General features: G+C 47.5%; 1 protein-coding gene across 1 annotated transcript in view; it reads right to left on the bottom strand.

The window, feature by feature from the left end:
* Positions 1-22,371, bottom strand: part of DNAH2 (dynein axonemal heavy chain 2) — a 106,656-nt gene that overhangs the window by 47,356 nt on the left and 36,929 nt on the right. Inside the window, exons 15-38 of the mRNA XM_012775826.3 lie at positions 21,964-22,110; positions 20,608-20,764; positions 20,122-20,361; positions 19,648-19,836; positions 19,361-19,508; positions 16,635-16,827; positions 15,419-15,619; positions 15,180-15,336; positions 14,692-14,866; positions 14,110-14,273; positions 12,534-12,695; positions 12,329-12,432; positions 9,213-9,369; positions 8,975-9,057; positions 8,683-8,863; positions 8,199-8,337; positions 3,853-4,070; positions 3,480-3,581; positions 2,832-2,957; positions 2,412-2,522; positions 1,936-2,124; positions 1,328-1,431; positions 1,053-1,242; positions 394-574 (exon numbers count right to left, since the gene is read on the bottom strand). Coding sequence (XP_012631280.1) covers positions 394-574; positions 1,053-1,242; positions 1,328-1,431; positions 1,936-2,124; positions 2,412-2,522; positions 2,832-2,957; positions 3,480-3,581; positions 3,853-4,070; positions 8,199-8,337; positions 8,683-8,863; positions 8,975-9,057; positions 9,213-9,369; positions 12,329-12,432; positions 12,534-12,695; positions 14,110-14,273; positions 14,692-14,866; positions 15,180-15,336; positions 15,419-15,619; positions 16,635-16,827; positions 19,361-19,508; positions 19,648-19,836; positions 20,122-20,361; positions 20,608-20,764; positions 21,964-22,110 — 3,818 coding nt within the window. The remainder of the gene's footprint in view (positions 1-393; positions 575-1,052; positions 1,243-1,327; positions 1,432-1,935; positions 2,125-2,411; positions 2,523-2,831; positions 2,958-3,479; positions 3,582-3,852; positions 4,071-8,198; positions 8,338-8,682; positions 8,864-8,974; positions 9,058-9,212; positions 9,370-12,328; positions 12,433-12,533; positions 12,696-14,109; positions 14,274-14,691; positions 14,867-15,179; positions 15,337-15,418; positions 15,620-16,634; positions 16,828-19,360; positions 19,509-19,647; positions 19,837-20,121; positions 20,362-20,607; positions 20,765-21,963; positions 22,111-22,371) is intronic.

Raw genomic sequence — 22,371 nt, 5'->3', positions numbered from 1 at the left:
CCCTAGACCCTTCCCCCAGAGCTTTTCCTAGGGAACAGGAATGAGACCCTAGGCCTTGCACTTTAGGTAGGTTCTCCATTCTGCAAACGGGTGGGCAGATAGACCAGAACTCTGGGAGCCAGCCCAATGGGAGAAGATAGCTAAGTGCCTTAAAAGACTAGGGCTACATATACACACACAGGTGGCTATTAATCCCTGTAGGAAGAACAGTAAGATTGCCTCCCCTTCTCCCAGAAAGATGTATGTTTATTCTTCTCTCACCCTTTATTGTCTTTAGCCAGGTTTTACTTGGCTAAAGTGAATGCTTTGGCGCAGGAGGGGGAAGGGGAGGAAGGCAGTGTTTGCCCGGAACACCTAATCCCCCCAGACTCCCGTCTGCTCCCTGCCACCTACCAGGATTCATGGTAATGAAGATCCCACAGGACCACACCAGATTTATTTCAAAGCCCTCAAAATAGAAACGATTGAGGCTGGCAGCCAAGGCAGACAGGATGGACAGGATCTGCTGGGCTACCACCGACAGCACCTCGATGTTGATGCGGTTAAACTCGTCAAAGCAGCCCCAGGCTCCAGTCTGTGGAGTGGGAACAGAATCACCGGGAGCCAGTGAGGTGCCCCAGGACACCAGAAAGCACCACCGTCCTTAAAATGTCTTGATAGGCGAGGTGGCCTCCAAAACAGGGGGTCTGGGGAAGGGCACCAGAGGAGCACTGCGGTAGCTCTGGCCAGAGCTTTGCAGCAGACGGGGCCACCTGGGGTGATGCTGGGAGAGTGTGGCTTGGAAGAGACCGGGGCAGGGAACTTGTGTGCGTGAGCATCCACTGTGCGCCGGTTGCAGACGCCATCTTACTTAATCCTCACACCAGCTTCTGGTTTTGTAAATAAGCTGGGTGAGGTCAGGGGGGTGAAGGGACTTCCCCAGTTGTATGAATCACATGAGGCGATGCAGTATCGTAAGCCACAAAGCGCTGGACTAAATTTGGGTTTCGGTTGATTTTCTGGGGCTAAAAGATATCTATGGAGCCACTGGCACAGGGCAGCAGGATACCGACCTGGGCCAGGCCAGAGTACATGCGGCCCATGGACTTGTAGTCCAGGCCCTCGGAGCAGTTGACCACAATGACATATATGCCGAGGGCCTTGCCCAGGTCCTTGACAGTCTCCGTCTTTCCCGTGCCTGCTGGGCCTTTGGGGGAGCCCCCTCGGTGCAGGTGCAATGCCGTCGTCAGTGTCATGTAACACCTGAGAATTGAGGACAGGGCTGGGTCGGACTCCCAGAAGCCTCCTCTCGGCTTCTGCTGCCCCCCCACACACACACACGGCAGACCTGTCTGTAAGCGGGGTGATGACGAGCCGGCCAGAGTTACCCAAGTACTCATAGTTGTACTGGAATTGCGTGTTGGTCTGGCGGATCATGCAGTCGTCGAGATCCTGGGGACACCGGGCAGAATAGGAGAAAGGCGGGAGTCAGAGCTGGGGGGTGACTGAGGGGTGGGCTCAGCGACGGTGTTCCCTGTTACAGTTAGACAGAGAGGGCACTTTATGGCCAAGACGGGAAACAGCTTTCAAACTACACGTCCACCCCAGTCCAGTGCCGCAGCTACCTGGAGTCCTTCCGACTCCCAACCAGGTGACACCATGGTGAACACTGGCTGGAACCATTATTTGCCACTTCTGACTTAGGAGATGAGATAGAGTTAAGAACTGGATCAGGGAACTGTGATCAGACTAAGGGCTGGATCAGGACAATTTTTTTTCCTTTTTTATTTATTTTTTTCTTTTTTTGGTTTGCCTGATTCTGTGTTCTCTGGTGCAATGATTAGTTTCAGGTGTCAATGGGTCAGGATATTATTTTGCATTTAGAAAACATGAATTTAATTAAAGCATTAGGCTCCATGTTAGGGGAAGAGAGAGGGGAGTTGGCCCATCCAGCACCTTCTCCCAGTAGAACCGAAGTTGGCTGAGCCAGTCAAAGGAGTTGACATCCATGAGGCCACTCTTATAAAGCTTCTCCAACACGTCCCGGGCGTGAATTTCTATCGTCACCAGAGCCACAATTTTAAGCCGCATGATCTTGGTCAAGTTCCCCTTGATTGCTTCTGAATACTTATTCAGGATTGACACCTGGGGGTGGGGGTGGGGGCGCAGAAAGGGACAGAGCAAACGAAGCCTAATGTCACCTCATCCTAACCCAACCCCCTTCCACCCTCAATGCCGACCCCGCCCCAGTCACTCTGACACCAACAGCAGCGGGGAAAACGTAGTTCTGCCCCACCTCAGTCTCCCCACCGGACTCCCCTCCCGCACCCTGGCTCTCACTCTCCCCAGCTCGGCTCTAACTCTGACTCTAACTGCCACCTCCTCCCTCCAAGTCCAACTCCAGGCCTGTCCCACACTTGCAGAGTCCCCACCTGCTTCTTCTTCATGACCTTGAGGATTTTCTTATCTCCCCGCTCCTTAGCTGTCAGCAGGCACTTGGTGACATCAGCCGTCCACTGGATCTGACTGGCAGCGATCACCATCTGTGGATGTGCAGAAGCTGGGTCCCATGGCCCTGTCCTCAGCCACCCACCCACACAGCCCGGCTCCCAAGTCCCAGCTTCTTCCAGGACTAGGTGCTACATATGCCTCTCTCACGATGCCTAATCTGCTCCAAAGGATGGGGCAGATGCCCAAGGTCAGGAGCCCGAGGGCCAGCATGTGGCGTGCCAGTGACACCCAGAGAGGGGGCGAGAAGCCTGCATTTGTGAGACTCACGATTCTCTTCCCACTGGCTGCTCACTTCTAATTCCGTCATTCTTGTTCCCTCATCTCTACTGAGCCCAGCTCACCTGGCCAGCCCACTCCTTCACCCATTTGTCCCTCTTGTTGAGGAACCTCTTGAGGGCCAGGCGGCAATTACGAAGAAGGTCCCGCAGGGTCACCCTCATGGTCCGTTCCACATCGCCAAGCCAGGACTGGGGGCAGGTGAGAGAACAGGGGGGCTCGGGGTCAGAGACAAGGTTCTCCAAAGGGAAGGTCCTTCGGACACAGGACTCTAGGGCTTTGGACACAAAAGAAAAGCAGGAACTGGGCAACAGCAGGCTCGGGTCCCTGAGAGAAATGGAGGGTAGGAGGAAGGTCATCTGATTTTCAGAAAGAAACTTAGGTTCAAGCCAGAAATTATAGTTGTCAGGAATGGCAGGTGAAAGGGAAAAGTGACTAACTTAGGGCCTTCAAGGAAGGGGTCTCTCCTCACAGATCCAAGCAAACTTTCTTTTTTTTTTTTTTTTTTTTTTTTTTTTTTTTTTTTTTTTTTTTTTTTTCTAAAACTACCTTTATTGTGGTTGGCTCAACATAAGATGCCATCAATCAGCAGAATTATAAAACTGTACAGGAGGTACAAAAATAGGCTGTTTAACTCAGATAATGACCCTCTAAGCAAACTTTCTAACAGGAAGAATAATGGGCTTGGTCCCGACACTCTCGCCACAACTCACCTCCACGGCCCCTTCTAAAAGCACTGAGTGGAGAAAATCGATATACTCGCCGTCACCAGAGAACATCCCCACAGCTTCCCATTTGCTGCTGGGCCCCCCAACCTGTAGAAAAGAGAAGCTGTTCATGGCTGGCCTGCCCACTCTTGGTATCCTCCTGGGAGTATTTGAGTCTTTTCAGGGTCATTTCTGCTCCTCTCCCCTTCTCTCAATGTCACCAATTCTAAAAAGTTCTATACCACGAGAATCCAGAATCATTAATTAGCATCATCCTCCTATTGGGAGGGCACGGTCCCCTCGGAAGCCTTGACTACCTTGACACCACCATCCCTTCCCTGCCACCATCCCATCGTGGCCAGTGGCCACTTCCACTGACCTTCTGCATTCTCAGCGATTTGATGTTGTCAAAGCATTTTTTGAGGTGTGGCTGCACAGCCTCTGGGTTGCGGGACTGGCCCAGAATCTCCAGCAGGTCATCGTTGGACAAGAAGTAGAATCGGGGGAAAATATGGCGCTTGGTCTCCAAATACATATCCAGAGACTTCTGAATATCTTCCAGGATTGTGTTCATTTCTATCAAATTGTCCAGGAGGCCTGGGGAGAAGAGCAATGACTGACATTTGATGGCCTGTTTACCACTGCCCTGGGTAGATCTGGAGCCCCCAACTCTATCTGCTTTGCCAACTCTCGAATGTTGGGGTACAGATTGCCAATAGGGTTTTTGGAAGCAGAGAAGTATCCCCAATCCCTCTATCATGCTCATCCCATTCTATTCACTAATTCATTATTAAGTATTCATTATACACTGTTATACACGTTATAGTTTCTACATTAATTGCACATCATATATGATTTCATTAATATAGTAATCCTTTCTTACATGAAGTTCGACTTTCCTCAGTTTCAGTTACCTGTAGTCAGCACCAGTCTGAAAATACTAAATGGGAAATTCCAGAAATAAACAATTCCTAAGTTTTAAATTGTGTGCCATTCCGAGTAGCGTCATGAGATCTTGGCCCCCTCCCACTCCAACCTGCCCTAGACGTGAATGGGATCCCTGGTCCCATGTCCCCACACTGCGTGTGCTGCCTGCCCATCTGTCACTTAGTAGCATCTTGGTTATCAGATCGACTGCTACGGTATCACAGTGCTTGTGTTCAAGTCACCCTTGGTTTACTTCATAACGGCCCCAAAGCACAAGAGTAATGATACTGCCAATTCGGACATGCCATGGAGAAGTCGTAAAGTGCTTCCTTTGAGTGAAAAGGTGAAAGTTCTTGACTGGGGTTGCTAAGATTGACAACAAGAATGAATCTTCTATCTGTGAAATTGTGAAGAAGGAAAAAGAAATTCATACTCGTTTTGCTATCACACCTCAAACTGCAAAAGTTATGGCCATGGTGTGTGACAAGTGCTTAGTTAAGATGGAAAAGGGCGTTAAATTTGTGGGTAGAAGACATGAGCAGAAATGTGTTCCAACTGAGGGCAATCGGGTTCGATACTATCCAAGGTTTCAGGCATCCACTGAGGGTCTTGGAACATATCCCCCAGGGGTAAGGGAGGTAGGGACTATCACATCTCCCATTAGTCTTCAGAACAACAGTCCTCTTCCACCTAAGAACTTGGGGCTTCATCTTCCTTCATTTACATAGGGAAAAAAAAGAAAGAAGAAAAAAAAGAACTTGAGGCTCTGCTGGTCATCCCAAGAGCTTCTGAAAATTAGAGATTACTCTTCATTTATATAATCTAATAAGTTAAGTCATTAGATTTAAATACATGTTACATGCACACAACAAAAGAGGTCTGCAATGACTGGGGTTGGCAGTCCCTTGTGTCATAGCAAAAATAGCACTAGAATTAGGGGCAGAAGACCTCCATTTAACTTTATGAGCATAAACTCACAACTAATGAATGTAGTGAGCTTTGCAGGTGGGGAAAGGGCATGTCTCAAATCATGGTTGGGATGTGGCAAAGTGATAACATGTAACTAAAATGTTTGTACCCCCATAATTTCCTGAAATAAAAAATAAATAAATTTACTAGCATGGCCAGGCATGGTGGCTTATGCCTGTAATCCTAGCACTTTGGGAGGCTGAGATGGGAGGATTGCTTGAGGCCAGGAGTTCAAGACCAGCCTAGGCAACAAGTGAGACCCTGTCTCTACAAAAAGTTTAAAAATTACTCAGGCATGGTGGCATGAACCTGTAGTCCCAGCTACTTCAGAGGCTAAGGCAGGAGGACCCCTTGAGCCCAGGAGCTGGAGGTTGCAGTGAGCTATAATCATGTCACTGTACTCTAGCCTGGGCAACAGAGCGAGACCCTATCTTAAAAGAAAAAAGTGTGCTAGCATGTCATTAACCCCATTGAGCTTTGACCTCTTCATCTGTAAAATGGCAATAAGATCCATCTCAAAGAACAATCTGAGATATTAAATAAAATGTATTCCCATTTGTAAGTTCTCAACAATCTTAGTTTCCTTCCAGCCTACATCTCTATATCTTAGGTCTTGATTGTTTTTTTCCCCTTGTCTTCCAAGTTTTTAGCTTTCTGAAGAACGTATGGATGCTGGCAATGTGAACTCTGAGGTGCCCTCCCGCCTTGAGTCCACAGGCTGCTGGAACCTCTCAGTGAGAACCCCAGCGACCCTCGGAGAGACCACAGGGAGACTCAGCAGCCGTGGACAAGATGGATTTGTTCTGTGCATTGTTTTTATGGCTTTGCTTTTAAATTGTTCCAAAATACAATTTTGTCAATTATTTCAAATATTACATCATCAGCTGTTGTCACTTTGTATATCATATACTTACCTTCTATCAGAATAATTAAAGTTTTGTGTGTGTAGATACTCAAGGATCTTGGGAAAATGAAGAATTGTTAGTAGCCATAGGTAAAAGCAAGAAGTCCTCAAATACCACTGCCAGGACTCCTCTCCTCAGAATACCCATTATATATATATATATATATTTTTTTTTTTTTTCTTTTTTGAGACAGAGTCTCACTCTGTTGCCCGGGCTAGAGTGTCGTGGATGTCAGCCTAGCTCACAGCAACCTCAAACTCCTGGGCTCAGGCAATCCTCTTGCCTCAGCCTCCCAAGTAGCTGGGACTACAGGCATGCGCCACCATGCCTGGCTAATTTTTTCTATTTGTATTAGTTGGCCAATTAAATTCTTTCTATTTATAGTAGAGATGGGGTCTTGCTCTTGCTCAGGCTGGTTTCAAACTCCTGACCTTGAACGATCCACCTACCTCAGCCTCCCAGAGTGCTAGGATTACAGGCATGAGCCACCGTGCCTGGCCACCCATTCTATTTTTAATTTTTATTTATTTATTTTTATTTTTTTGAGACAGGGTCCCACTCCATCACCTGGGCTAGAGTGCATCGTAGCTCACTGCAACCTCAAACTCCTGAGCTCAGGTGATCCTCCTGCCTCAGCCTCCGGAGCAGCTAGAACTACAGGCACACATCACCAGGCCTGGCTAATTGTTCTAATTTTTGTAGAGACGGAGGTCTCGCTCTTGCTCAAGCTGGTCTTGAACTCCTGGCCTCAAGCGATCCTCCCACCTCAGCCTCCAAAAGTGCTGTGATGATAGGTGTGAGCCACAGCGCAGGGCCTAGATACCATTCTAGGTGCCCTTTGCCAAGCCTGACTCCCTTGATACCTTCCTTGATCCTTTACTCTGATCTACTCCAATCAACCAGAATTCACTTTCTTTTCTTTTTTTTTTTTTTTTTGAGACAAAGTTTCACTTTGTCGCCCAGGCTAGAGTGAGTGCCGTGGTGTCAACCTAGCTCACAGCAACCTCAAACTCCTGGGCTCAAGCAATCCTGCTGCCTCAGCCTCCCGAGTAGCTGGGACTATAGGCATGCGCCACCATGCCCGGCTAATTTTTTCTATATATATTAGTTGGCCAATTAATTTCTTTCTGTTTATAGTAGAGATGGCGTTTCGCTCTTGCTCAGGCTGGTTTCGAACTCCTGATCTTGAGCAATCCGCCTGCCTTGGCCTCCCAGAGTGCTAGGATTACAGCAGAATTCACTTTCTTCTCCATCCCCTACTCCCATCCCCATGCCTACCAAAGTAGAGACAATAAATACCAGTTAGTCTGATCAACTAAAGTCAATGTAATAATAACAATAGTCAATAGTAACCAAAGGCTTACTATGTGCCATTTAGTGTGATAAGTGCTTTATTTGTGTTCTCTCATTTACCTACAGTCTCTCAACAAATGTGCTCATGGAATGAACCAGCTAGAGAAGAAGAGTGGTTCCTCACTCAGGGCCTGCTGAGATGCAGCACTATTAATTGAGCACTAACTTTATGCCAGACACTGTATTGTAAGTGCCACACACTCCTTTATAATCCTGACAGAAACCCTGTGAGACAGCTCTCATTAACGCCCCTGCTGCAGATGAGGAAACCGTGCTATGGAGGACGCTGCTGCTCAAGAGCGTGTAGTCAGTAGGGCGTGAGCTGGATTTTAAACTCAAGCCTGCCTGATTCCATAGCCCATGCTCCTAACTACTGTTACGCTTCACTCGAATATTTGTTGAATTTAATTCACTGAATTATTATTTAATGCTCAGAAGAGGTGATGGAGATGGGAAGTGTGACAACGGCCTGGGACATCAGTGTTTCCATAAATGAAGCACGCGGCCGTGATTTCACATAGAGTAGTGCCCATCGAGGCTGTGTCAGGACAGGAGGTCACAGAGCACTGACCTGGGTGGTGGGTGCTCTGGAGGGCGTTGTTGTTCTTGCTCATCCGATCCATGATGGACTTCCAGTTGCCGTTGACCTGGTCAAATAAGGCTGATTCATTGGGCAGCTGCTTGCGGATGTCTTCTCCTAGGAAGATATTCTGAGGGGCCGAGAATCCGGGTGAGAGACTGTTTGCCACACCCTCTCCACCCTCTGCTCCCTGCTTCCAGACAGGGGATGACAGTTGAGTAGAAAGAAGGTACAGAGCATTAGAAGCCAAAGGGCAAGAAGCCCAAGTTCTACAAGGAAAGTTGGCATTGGGAGATCAGGTACCTGGATCTAAGAAGAAAAATGGAATGAAAATCTGGGAGGAAGAACAAAGGCTTGTCAAGAAGGAAATCTAAGGTGAAAGGTGATAAGACGGCTGGGTCTTAGAGGAAAGCGACTTTAAAGGTGGGAAAATGAGGTTGATAATAGGGCGAATATCTAGGCACTGAATCCTGACCTCGAGATACATCCACTGACGCTGCACTGTGAGCACCATCTCAATGACCTCCAAAATGAGGGAGAGGCAGCGCTCCCAGTGGTCCACATCCTTCTCAAAGGCCTTGACAAAACGAGATGCCTTCATGGTAGACAGAGCTACCTGGTTATCTTCTAGTGCCTGGAATACTTCTTCTGTACCTCTGGGACACAAGGGTCAACATCACAGTTCATCCCCATCTGCCAAATCTTACCCCCTGCCAACCCAGGTCACACAGCCCTCCTCTCTCCAAGAGCTCCAGGTCCCTCTCTACCTGAGCCGGTGATGGCCCTTATCCTTGTAGGGTACTATATCGAGCTGAGTCACCTCCCAGGTCTTCGCAATGTTTTGTAAAGCCTGTGGGGAGAAATTGAGGGACAAAGCAATCAGGTATCTAGTCCCTAAGGAGAACAGGAGCTCAGAAGTGCCATCAGATGATGAACAGGTGAAAGCCTGTTCTCCAGAAGGCTTAGGAAGTTGGGGAGGATGGGGCAAACTGAACTGTGTCCTACCACTTCTATAGCCAGCTCTTTGGTGGCTGAAGCAGAGATCTCGCCAATTTTCTCCACATGCTGATCCATCCCAAGCTCCACAATCTGCTCCAAGGTGAAGCTTTCAGATTCCTGATCGAACTCCCGTTGGATCTCATCCCTGACCTGGTCCCAGTGCCTGCAGTCAGGGACAGGAAGTGTTAGGACAGGAGTGTTAGCATCACTCCCCATGCTTTCTCCCATTGGGATGTTGTGGTTCGGTGTATCTAATTCATGATTCAACACATTTTACTAAGCAGGCTCTAAGATGCAATCTTAGGCACCATGGGGAACACAAAGATTGAGGTAATACCCTCCAGGCTGATATTTTCTGGAGAGGAAGTTAAGGCAGGTATACACACAAAACACACAACAAATTATTGCGGGTTTCCTATAGATCTGTTCTGAGTAATTGTTTTACATGAAACATCTCATGTAACTCTCACGGCTACTCCATAAATTAGAAATCATTATTATTCCATTTATGGATGAATAAACTGAGGCATAGAGAGGTTAAATAACTTAAATAAAGTATTCAGGTTATACTTAACCACATAACTCTTAACAGTTTGGGCATTGCCAAAAACATTACACTGAAGGCAATGTGAAAGAAGTGAGATTATTTTCTCCCAAATGGATAGATAATGATTAAAACACCATTTATAGAAAGTTTACTCTATCCCCAATGGCTTGAAATGTCTCCTCTATCATATAACAAATTCCAGATGCACGAAAAGAGTTAAACTTGAAAAATGTGAAGTTTTAGAGGAAAGAAAGAATGGAGAGAAGGTATTTGTAATTTTGGGATAGGGAAGGTCTTCTTAAACAAGGCACAAAAGTAAAAACCATAAAAGAAGAAAGTTATACTTTTGGCTACATCAAAATAAAACCTTTTTTTATGACAGCAGACATAAGGCTTGGCCACCATAGACAACTCCCTCCAAGACAGAGGGAGGGCCCGGGGAAGGGGGCAGAGAACAAGGAGTCAGCAAGGCTGGATAACCCAGGACAGTGCAAGAAGTCGAAGACAGGAAAGGAGGAGGACTTGGTGTGGTGCTGCCATGTCCTCCACCTTGGGTCTCTGCACCTTTCGAAGAGCTTCCAACAGTGCCGTGCTGGAACAGGCAACCACAGGTTCACAACCTCTGCGGTCTGTAGGAGCCACTGGGGGGGTGGGGGGCAGGAAGAATTTGACCTTTTCAGTGGAAAACAAGTGGCAGTTACTAGTTATGATGGTTTTGCAGTTTGGATCTGGATTTGCTTCACCTTTCTTTATAGTAAGAAACCAACTGCTTAAGAAATAAGATGTTTTAGTTCATCCATTTAACAAATACAAAGACATTTTAGGAGGTGCAATCTCTAAAAAGTGGCTCAAACTCTTGAACTCATACAGCATATTAGATATGTTTGTAAATGAATTTATAACATGAATGCTTAATGTCTCTTTCCTAAAGTAGGCAATGTGATAATTGAGCACTCGCTTACTTTATTATTTGGTTTATATTACAGTATTCATCTCTTAATCAAGAACTGTGTGTGATTTAGCTTGTTTCATGGTTTTAAATTCTTAGAGTTTGTTTAATTTTTGATTCCTATGCCAGGACTTTGTTAGTAATTTATGTTATGAACGAGAAATGCAAATTGGGAAAAAGAAAAAAAGAAGCAAAGGACAGTGGCAGGCTTGATGTCTGCACCCCATGTTCATCGAACACTATTCACAATAGCTGAGATACGGAATCAACCCGAGTGTCCACCAACCAATGAATGAATTAAGAAAATATGATATACGTATACAATAGAATACTATTTGGCCTTTTTTTTTTTTTTTTTTTTTTTTTTTTGAGACAGAGTTTTGCTTTGTTGCCCAGGCTAGAGTGAGTGCCGTGGCGTCAGCCTAGCTCACAGCAACCTCAAACTCCTGGGCTCAAGCAATCCTGCTGCCTCAGCTTCCCGAGTAGCTGGGACTACAGGCATGCGCCATCATGCCCGGCTAATTTTTTCTATATATATTAGTTGGCCAATTGATTTCTATTTATAGTGGAGACGGGGTCTCGCTCTTGCTCAGGCTGGTTTCGAACTCCTGACCTCGAGCAATCCGCCCACCTCGGCCTCCCAGAGTGCTAGGATTACAGGCGTTAGCCACCGCACCTGGCCTATTTGGCCTTTTAAAAATAAAGAATTCCTGTCATTTGGAACAACATAGATGAGCCTGGAGGACATCATGCTTAGTGAAATAAGCCAGGCATAGAAAGACAAATACCACATAATCTCACATGTGGAATCTAAAAAAGGCAAACTCACAGAAACAGAGAGTACAGTGGAGGTTACCAGGGTCTGGGGTTAGGGGTTGGTGAGATGTTGGTCAAAGGAAACAAAATTTCAGTTAGACAGGAAGAATACATTCAAGAGACCATGTACAACGTGGTGACTATGGTTAATATAATCGTATACTTGAAAATCACTAAGAGAATAGATTTAAGTGTTTTCATTACAAAAAAATAAGTATGTGGGCCGGGCGCGGTGGCTCACGCCTGTAATCCTAGCTCTCTGGGAGGCCGAGGCGGGCGGATTGCTCGAGGTCAGGAGTTCGAAACCAGCCTGAGCAAGAGCGAGACCCCGTCTCTACTATAAATAGAAAGAAATTAATTGGCCAACTAATATATACAAAAAATTAGCCGGGCATGGTGGCACATGCCTGTAGTCCCAGCTACTTGGGAGGCTGAGGCAGGAGGATCCCTTGAGCCCAGTAGTTTGAGGTTGCTGTGAGCTAGGCTGACGCCACGGCACTCACTCTAGCCTGGGCAACAAAGCGAGACTCTGTCTCAAAAAAAAAAAAAAAAAGTATGTGAGGTAATGTATACGTTAATTAGCTCAATGAATCTATAATGGATATATACTTCTATAATGGATATATACTTCAAAACATCACGTGTACACCATGAGTACATACAATTTTCATTTGTTAATTACAAATAAATTTTTAAAAAGACACACGCATGTGGAAGAGGGGCAAGGAGGGCTATGAACACTGTGGAGGGGAAAAAGGAAAGAACCAGGGGGGCAGAGTGGTCACCCCCAGAATGGACAAGCTGCCCCACCTGTCTCGAAGGGCAGGGTTTCGCAGGTCTGAGATGAGAGGCATGGTCCTCTTGAACTGCTCTATTTTTGAGCGAGTGGTTTCAATAATGTCCCAGTTCCGGTCCTGAACAAAAGTGGGGGACATCAGAAGACCCGACGACCTTCCCCGGACGGCCCCCCTTCCTCAGTGGGCTTATCCTCTGCCCCCCTCCGTCCTCCACACACCTTATACTCTTTGGCTAGTTTTGTGAGGCGACGAAACAGCCCGTGGGCCATGGTCTCCATGGCCTCCGTCTGCAGGGTCAGGAACCGGCCCGTCTTCCACTGGTTCCAGTTCTCCTCCCAGTCCCGCGTGATCTCCCAGACTTGCTGGAGCGCATCGAGCTCCTACACAGCCGAGAGCAGAAGGATGTGTGACGTGAAGTGGCCCCTGCCCTCCTCCTCCCTGACAGACACTCAGGTCCTTAGCGTCTCTCAGTCTGAGGAGCTTTTCCCTCCAGATAACGGAGCTGCCTCCTCAGCTCCCGTCCTTTTCTCCACTGTCTTGCCATAAGAGCTCCTCAAGTAACAAGCACATGACAAGATCCTCAGCATCATGCATCCTTAGGGAAATGCAAATCAAAGCCTCATTGAGATACCACTTCACACCCACTAGGACAGCTACAACCAAAAAAAAAAAAAAAAGGTAAATAATGATTGGCAATCATGTGGATTAATGGGAATCCTCGTACACTGCTAGGGGGAACATAAAATGGTGCAGCTGCTATGGAAAATAGCTTGGCAGCTCCTCAAAAAGTTAAACATAACCCAGCAGTTCCTCCCCTGGGTTTACACCCGCAAGAACTGGAAACAAGTACATGCTTGTTCTTCACAGCAGCACTACTCCGTAGAGCTAAAAGGTGAGAATAACCCCATGTCCATCACCTGGTGAAAGGATAAGCAAAATGCAGTAAATTCACACAATGGAATATTATTCACCCATAAAATGAATGAAGCACCGACACATGCTATAACATGGATGAACCATGAAGACACCATGCCAAGTGAAAGAAGTCAGAGTAAAAAGGCTTCGCATTGATGCTTCCATTTGCACGAAATGTCTGGACTAGGCAAATCCACATACATGGAAGACAGATTAGTAACTGTTGGGGGCTGGGGGAGAGGGGACAGGGAGTGACTACCTGCTAATGGGTGCAGAGTTTCTCTTTGGGAATAATAAAAATGCTTTGGGACCGGGTGCAGTGGCTCACGCCTGTAATCCTAGCACTCTGGGAGGCCAAGGTGGGCGAATTGCTCAAAGTCAGGAGTTCAAAACCAGCCTGAGCAAGAGCAAGACCCCATCTCTACTAAAATTAGAAAGAAATTAATTGACCAACTAAAAATATATATAGAAAAAATTAGCCAGGCATGGTGGCACATGCCTGTAGTCCTAGCTACTCGGGAGGCTGAGGCAGAAGGATTGCTTGAGCCCAGGAGTTTGAGGTTGCTGTAAGCTAGGCTAATACCACAGCACTCCAGCCTGGGCAACAGAGTGAGACTCTGTCTCAAAAAAAAAAAAAAAAGGTTTGGAACTAGATAAAAAGTGATGGTTGTGCAACATTGCGAATGTACTAAATGCTACTGAACTATTCACTTTAAAATGGTTGATTTTGTTATCTGAATTTTACCTCAGTTGAGAAAAGAAAAAGCTCCTCATGAGCTCATCTTCCTGGTCCCAGCTGCTTTTCCTGGCCCTGAGGACCTATCCCCCTGTCCCTGTCCCTTACCCCCGGTTACCACAGGGGCCTAGCTCACACGTCACCTTCTCCAGGTTCTGAAGGTCCTTGGAGGCCGGCTGCTCGATCTTGAAGATGCCCAGGTTGGAGCGGAGACTGTTTTCCTCTTCCCGCATGGCCATCAGCATGGCCCGCACCTGTGCGATCTGATCCAGGGCGGACATGTAGCCCACGGTGCTGGTGAAGGGGCCTGTGGGGGGTTCAGGATGGAGCTCAGCTTCCTATTCGTCCATGTTCATTTGACAGCACGGTCATGGCTCTCCTACCTCTTTGAGGGAAAAGCTCACTTCTCTCCTCACGTGAGGACGGAAGGGAAGGAGGGTGAGAGGGGACGCATTGAAAGAATGAAACTCCTAAATGTGGCTGGAGAATCAGGAACAGATGGAATACAGGAAGTCGGTATAAAAACCCCAGAAATGCTGTGAGCTGGGCCACTGTCTCCCGCCTCAAACCAGTGCCACCATCTGCGCTCATCCTCTTCACTCCTGACAGGGCCCTGGGGCCGAGGCTCTGCCCTGCCTTGTTCTCACCGTGCCCAGGACCTAGGCTCGGAGGACTGGGGCTCAAAACAAAGGCTGAAGAAGCAAGAGAGGTGGAGAAAGGAGTACCTTTCGATTCAAAATCTTCTAGAAGAGTATGAGCTTTCTTCTTGAAATCATCGGCTGAGTGAATAAGGCCTGTCTTGAATTTCTCCTTGTGTTTCTTCAGCATCTGTTCGCTGTCCAGCAGAGTTTGCTGGAAGATGACCCACTCGCCATCAAGATTTTCCAGCATCTCCAGCACCTGGGGACGTCGAAGAGAGGGGATGGCCCATGAGCAGGAGGTCTGTCCTCTCACCGGGGCTTTTAAGGACTCTTTTCTATCTCCAGACCAGAGTCCGTGCTCTAGTTTCACAAGTGTGATGAGGCCCAGAGAAATCAAGGAGAAACCCAATAACCACAGTTATCGTTCGAGCCAGCCTGGGCTCCAGACACTTTTGAATCTTCAGTCTTCTCCCCGCTCCCTTCTCTGCCTGCCCTGCCGACGGCACAGGGCCCCCACCATCCGCCGCTGGTATGGACCCAACTCGGGTGGCTTAGACACTGCAGGAACTCACACTGTCGTCCACCAGCACTTCGTACTTTTCGAGAATGGCGAATTGCTCGTGTATGGGAGGGATCTGGCTCTCCAGGTTGAGCAAGTCATGCTGCAGGGTGTCCATCAGCTGCATACTGACCCCCAGCTCCTCCAGCGTCTGGGGAGGGCGGCTGATTCTGAAGGCGGGCAGAGGGCACGCCGCTAAGCAGAAGGGACAGGGCCTGCCCCCGCCCCACCCTCCTGCGGCCCGGCCCGTACTTCTCCCCGTTCTCCTTCAGGTAGTTGTGCAGCTCCAGGAGACGCCCCGCCGCCATCTCCCTGAGCAGAGTCGTGAACTTGTTCTGCCACTCGTTGCAGTGCTGCACCAGCGAGAACTTGAGGTGCGAACAGTCCAGCATCACAAACTGGATGTTGAGGACGGTCTCCTCCTTCTGCACGTTATTTGCCACCTCCGTGTAGCTGTGAGGGCCCCAAATCCCTGCTAGGATATTGTTCTCTTTGCAGATATGCCCCCTGCCCTGACACCAACTCAAGGTCTCATCTGCTTCTATCCAGACCTGGACAGCAGTTCTAGAGTGTTCTTCTACTCCCAGGTATTCCCCATTTCAGTCCATCCTGAAGTCCAGGCCTGAAGTCCCATTCTCCATGAAGCCTCTCCTAAAGTCCTTGGCTAGAAATTCTCTCCTTCCACTGAACCACCCTGTCACCTTGTACACTCTAATCATCGCACTTCGCACGTTAAAGCTTGTGTAGTAACAATGAGTGCATTCGTACGGTACTTTAGAGTTTACAAAGTGCTTTCACCTGTACTTAATAATATGAATAACTTCACAATGTTTCAAGGCAGGCAGTATGATATCTGTCTCATGGGAAACCGAGGCCCAGAGAGTATAGGAAACCTGCCCAGGGCTGCACAGCCAGTAGGCAGTAGAGCTGGGATGCCAAGAATTCTCAAGACACCGCAGCCACCACTCTCTCAGAGATACTTTTATCTTCCCTACTACACTATAGCCCTCAGGAGGAAAGAACTTGTTCTTTTCTCTTTTATTTAATTCCTCATGGTCCATAGGACAATAGTGTTTGTGGAATGAATAAATGAATGACCAAAGGACCATGAAAAGATGGGAATTAAGATCAGAATTTAAGAATCTTCTTCCATCTACCTCCAATCTGCCTTATTAGAAGGAAGATGCTCACTTCCCTCATTTTTCAGATCCCTCGCCTTGCTCCTTCCCCACCTGGACCCTGCTATACTTCCTAAATACCTGATTTTCCCCTGAAATCTTGTCCAGCTCTTCCCTGAGCTCTACCCCTTGAGAAGCAAAGATACAGTGCCCTTGTCCTGTAGTTGGGGACACACATTTTCTGCACGTCCCTCGCCCCCACCTGCCTTCCCGCGTGTCTAGGCCCAGACCTCCTCCTCCTATTCCGTACTTCCTGCGCACAGACTTCCACGCACACCTTCAGCACTCACCGGGCGATGTCAGCATCAAAGGAAGAGACAGGGGGATTGAGGCGCTGGTAGCGACGAATGAAAGAGTCCTTGTTGATCTCCCAGATTTCCCGGTACATGTCCCAGGTCTTGAGGTAGTTCTGCAGCAGGCTCGCATTGTTGGTCATTCCGCTGCTGATCTGCGTCTGGATCTTCTTGATGTCCTCATCTCGCTCTTCAAAGGGACCCCAAAAAAACTCTTCTCAGTGCTTCCACCCCAACCCAAGCTCCAGCCTGACACCTGATCACAGACCTCCCACTCCAACACCAGCTCCCCAAAGAAACACGGCTCAGATAGGAGCATTCGAAAGTAGAGGAGGAGGGCCAGGCGCGGTAGCTCACGCCTGTAATCCTAGCACTCTGGGAGGCCGAGGCAGGAGGATTGCTCAAGGACAGGAGTTTGAAACCAGCCTGAGCAAGAGCGAGACCCTGTCTCTACTATAAATAGAAAGAAATTCAGGGAGAACTATGAAACACTGAGGAAGGAAATAGCAGAGGATGTAAACAGATGGAAATCCATACCATGCTCGTGGATCGGCAGACTCGATATCACCAAAATGTCTATACTACCCAAACTGATCTACAGATTCAATGCAATACCTATTAAAATCCCATCAGCATACTTCACAGATATAGAAAAAATAATTTTACGCTTCATATGGAACCAAAGAAGACCCCGAATATCAAGAGCAATTCTAGGCAACAAAAACAAAATGGGAGGCATTAATATGCCAGATATCAAACTATACTACAAAGCTGTAGTAATTAAATCAATATGGTATTGGCACAAAAATAGGAATATTGACCAGTGGAACAGATGTGAGAATCCTGATATAAAACCATCCTCATATAGCCATCTAATCTTTGACAAAGCAGACAAAAACATACGCTGGGGAAAAGAATCCCTTTTCAATAAATGGTGCTGGGAAAACTGGATAGCCACCTGCAGAAGGCTAAAACAGGACCCACACCTTTCACCTCTCACAAAAACCAACTCACGCTGGATAACAGACTTAAACCTAAGGTATGAAACTATTAGAACTCTAGAGGAAAAAGTTGGAAACACTCTCCTAGACATCGGCCTGGGCAAAAAGTTTATGAAGAAGTCCCCAAAGGCAATCACAGCAGCAACAAAAATAAATAAATGGGACATGATCAAACTACAAAGCTTCTGCATAGCCAAAGAAATAGTCATGAAAGTAAACAGACAACCTACAAAATGGGAGAAAATTTTTGCATCCTATGCATCTGATAAGGGACTGATAACTAGAATACACTTAGAACTCACGAAAATCAGGAAGAAAAAAATCAAATAACCCCATTAAAAAGTGGGCAAAGGACTTGAACAGAAACTTTTCTAAAGAAGGCAGAAGAATGGCCAACAAACATATGAAAAAATGCTCAACATCCCTAATCATCAGGGAAATGCAAATCAAAACCACAATGAGATATCACTTAACCTCAGTGAGAATGGCCTTTATCAAAAAATCTCCAAACAATAAATGCTGGCATGGTTGCGGAGAGAGAGGAACACTCCTACACTGCTGGTGGGACTGCAAACTAGTTCAACCTCTGTGGAAAGCAATATGGAGATACCTTAAAGCGATGCAAGTGAATCTACCATTTGATCCAGCAATCCCATTGCTGGGCATCTACCCAAATGATCCAATGACACTCTACAAAAAAGACACCTGCACTCGAATGTTTATAGCAGCACAATTCATAATTGCAAGGCTGTGGAAACAGCCCAAGTGCCCATCAATCCAAGAATGGATTAATAAAATGTGGTATATGTATACCATGGAGTACTATTGAGCTCTAAGAAACAATGGTGATATAGCACATCTTATATTTTCCTGGTTAGAGCTGGAACCCATATTACTAAGTGAAGTATCCCAAGAATGGAAAAACAAGCACCAGATATATTCTCCAGCAAACTGGTATTAACTGAGTACCACCTAAGTGGACACATAGGTACTACAGTAATAGGGTATTGGGCAGGTGGGAGGGGGGAGGGGGGCGGGTATATACATACATAATGAGTGAGATGTGCACCATCTGGGGGATGGTCATGATGGAGACTCAGACTTTTGGGGGGAGTGGGGGAAATGGGCATTTATTGAAACCTTAAAATCTGTACCCCCATAATATGACGAAATAAAAAAAAGAAAAAGAAATTAATTGGCCAACTAATACATATAGAAAAAACTAGCCAGGCATGGTGGCGCATGCCTGTAGTCCCAGCTGCTCGGGAGGCTGAGGCAGAAGAATTGCTTGAGCCCAGGAGTTTGAGGTTGCTGTGAGCTAGGCTGATGCCACAGTACTCACTCTAGCCTGGGCAACAAAGCGAGACTCTGTCTCAAAAAAAAAAAAAGAAGAAGAAAGAAAGTAGAGGAGGAGGCAGGAAGTACAAGTATAACTCTTCCATAGGATTAAATGTCTCACCTGTTGGTATCTGGGCCTCTTGTAGTCAGCCCCAGTCCCAAATTTATCTTTCCTCATCTCCCACCCCAAATCCCAAATTCCTTGCGCATCAGTCCCTTAATCCCAACCTCCATCCCTCCCCCTGTTCCCTTCCCCAATCTGGCCTTTTCCTGGGTTTTCCACTGGCCCAGCATGTCTGGAAACAGCCCTGGTCTCTCCTCGCTCTACCCATTCCTCAGCCTCTGCTCTTCCCACGCCCTGCGCCCTCCCCTTCACCTACTCACCAACCATCATATAGATGGGTTCACGATGTATCCTGCGCTTGCTGAGAATTTCAGGGAGATGGCGGAAGACAGAGATGGTGGAAAAGAGGTGGCTGCCAATGTCATTGACCACACCTGCCAAAGTCTGCAGAGTAGGTGAGAACTCCACCTGTGGAGAACCCAGTGGAGATGGGGAGAGAAGCCTTAGGACTGGTAAGGTCAAGGCCAAGGACCAAGTGTAGGAATTGAGGGAAACTGACAAATAAAGTGTGATAGTTTGGGGATGTTGGGAGCAAAGTGGTCCCCACCTGTGCCACACCTCCCTGCACATCATTCTGCAAAATGACAAGGATTCGGAAGAGTGGGTTTGGCGTGGTCTTTCCATCCCCATTAATAGCTTTGAACAGTTCCAGCAGCGACCACTTCACGTTCAGGCGCAGGGCATCCTCCATCATGTGGTCCAGCCGAAACATGTACAGCATCCACTGCTGCTGAATCTGGTGGGAAAAACGGGGAGAAAGAGACCCCTCAGGGAAGACAGGGCAGGTCCAGCCAGCAGGGAGGGGAACAAGCTGGTTAGATGGAAAGGCAGGACATTGAATCCTGAAAGAAGTGGCTTGAAAGACTGCAGGCTGGCTGAATGCAAGACCAGAGCAGGATATTTGAGAAGCACAGGCTGGTGAAAAAGGGGAAATGTGGGGGGGGGGGTAAAAGAATGGTCTGATGGGACTGGGAGACAGTGGTTTTTCCCAATCACAAAGCCCTGGCCTCAGGACCCCTACCTCAGGACCATCATTCTTGAAGACTTCGTAGGAGTTGGTCAGGATGGTGACCACATCCTCGTGCAGGCTCATCAGTTTCTGCTGTACAGCTGCCCGATGCTCTCTTTGGTCCTCCTCAAACTCCAGGTCCCTGTACACACGCTTGCCACTAATGCGTACCAGCAGCATCTCTGACATTTCTTGGGCTCGCCAGCCAATGGTCAGAGTGGATGCCTTGAACTCATTCACGATTGTCTGCACCTAGAGCCAGACCCACCCACAGAAGTTTCAGCTTGGGAAGAGACCCTCTGGACCTAATTCTACCTCCCAACCTGTCCTCCAGCTACAGTTGCTGACACAAAAAAAGCCCTTCCCCAAGCATACTTAATTTCTTTGACACTACTCCCAGGTCTCTCTACCACTACCCGAGACTCAGGTACTAACCACCCAAGTGCCAGCCTTTCCATCAGCCTGGCAGACCTTTAGGGTCTTATGGCCATGGCCTACCTTGCTGGCATGTATACGGCACTCTGTGATGAAGAAGGCACTGGCCCCTTTCAAGGCCCAGTGCAGTTTCTTGAGTCCAGGGTGGATCTTCTTATCCAGGAATCGGATACGCTCTTTGAACAGAGCCTGCTCATCTGGGGACAGCATGGCGATAATCCTGTGTATAAGAGAGGACTGGTAGCTGGGGGGTGGGGTGGGGGGGAGCTCTGAAGATCCCTCTTCCATACCAGGAAATTTGGTAGTGAAATCTGAAAGTTTCTAGACCACTAGTCTAGATTGTAGACTAGTGCTTTCCATAAAAATGTTTTGGGATGATGGAAATATTCTACAATTTGTGCTGTCCAATATGGTACCCACTAGTCCCATGTGGCTATGGAGCATTTGAAATGTAGCCTGTATCAATGAGTAACTGAATTTTTTATTTTAATTAACTGGAAATAGCCACATGCAGCTAGAGGCTACCACATTGGACACTATTCTAGATATTCAAACAAGACTACACCCCCTTGGACTTCAACCAGACTGAGAAAGTTATCTACTCCAGTCTGAATATTTGTGTCCCCTCCAAAAAATTCATATGTTGAATCCTCACTTCCAAGGCGATAGTGTTAGGAGGTGGGGCCTTTGGAAGGTGATTAGGTGATAAGGGTGGAGCCCTCACGAATGAGACCAGTGCCCTGACAAAAGAGGCCTGAGAAAGCTCCCTTGTCTCCTTCTACCATGTGAGGACGCAATAAGAAGATGGCCATTTATAAACCAGGAACTGGGCCCTCACAGACACTGAATCTGCCAGCGCCCTGTTCTTGGACTCCCAGATCTGTAAGAGATCTGTGAGCGCCCAGAACTGTGAGAAATAAATTTCTGTTGTTTATAAGCTTCCCAGTCTTTTGGTATTTTGTTATAGCAGCCCAAACACCCTAAGACAGTACCCAATCCAGAGCAAAGCCTCTCTCCGGAGATGAATACCAAGGGAGTTCAGAGACTGAGTGGTGGGAGGTGGGTAGTGGGCCGCCCGGCCTTGGGTCACTGAACCTGACGCTGTCCTGTGCCCAGAATCCTAACACCGCCCAGTTCCATTCCTAGAGAAGTGATCCAGACCTACAATATATCTGGCCAGTGCCCTGTGGGGTGCGAGGGGACCTGCTAGCTGTTGCTCTCTACCCTACAGCTGGAAGACAAAGGACAGGAATAATCACAGGGCCATAAGAGAGCATGTGGGAGGCCATTTTTTTGGAGCTGGACAAAACGAAAAGAACAAAACCTGTAGGAAACAGACAACATCATGGGACAAATAACACAAAGAGGAAAAATAAAGCAGCATCCAGAAGGGATGCGGTGGGGGCTGGAGCCCTCTACCTATTGTAGTCCCGAGCAACGAGCAGCAGGTTCTCACGAAGAATGCGCAGGTCCTCGGCTCGTTCGGCCACGTTGACCACGTAGTGGGGCGTCTCAAATAGCAGCCGCTCCCAGTAGTCAATCTCCACAAAGAGAACCAGAAGGGACCTTTGAGGGAAAGAAAAGCAGAGCAGTGAGGGGACCGCTGCAGGGGCGCAGGGCTGGGAAGCATGAAGATATTTAGGGACAACAGAAGTAGACCTTCCAGGTAAAGAAAGCCACTGGACACAGTTACTTTTGTTCACTCCCCAGGCCATTAAGACAGCAGGAAAAGGGTTTTCTGTGTGTTTAAGGCAGAAGCCCACAAGTATGGGGAGACAACAGCAAAAAATTGGGAGAAGTTGAAAAGCAGCTGGAGAAGGAACAGAA

This window comes from Microcebus murinus, chromosome 18 (assembly GCF_040939455.1).
Source record: "Microcebus murinus isolate Inina chromosome 18, M.murinus_Inina_mat1.0, whole genome shotgun sequence".
NCBI classification, from domain to species: Eukaryota; Metazoa; Chordata; class Mammalia; order Primates; family Cheirogaleidae; genus Microcebus; species Microcebus murinus.
Note: the sequence above shows the minus strand (reverse complement) of the source record. Positions and strands in the feature narration are given on the sequence as shown.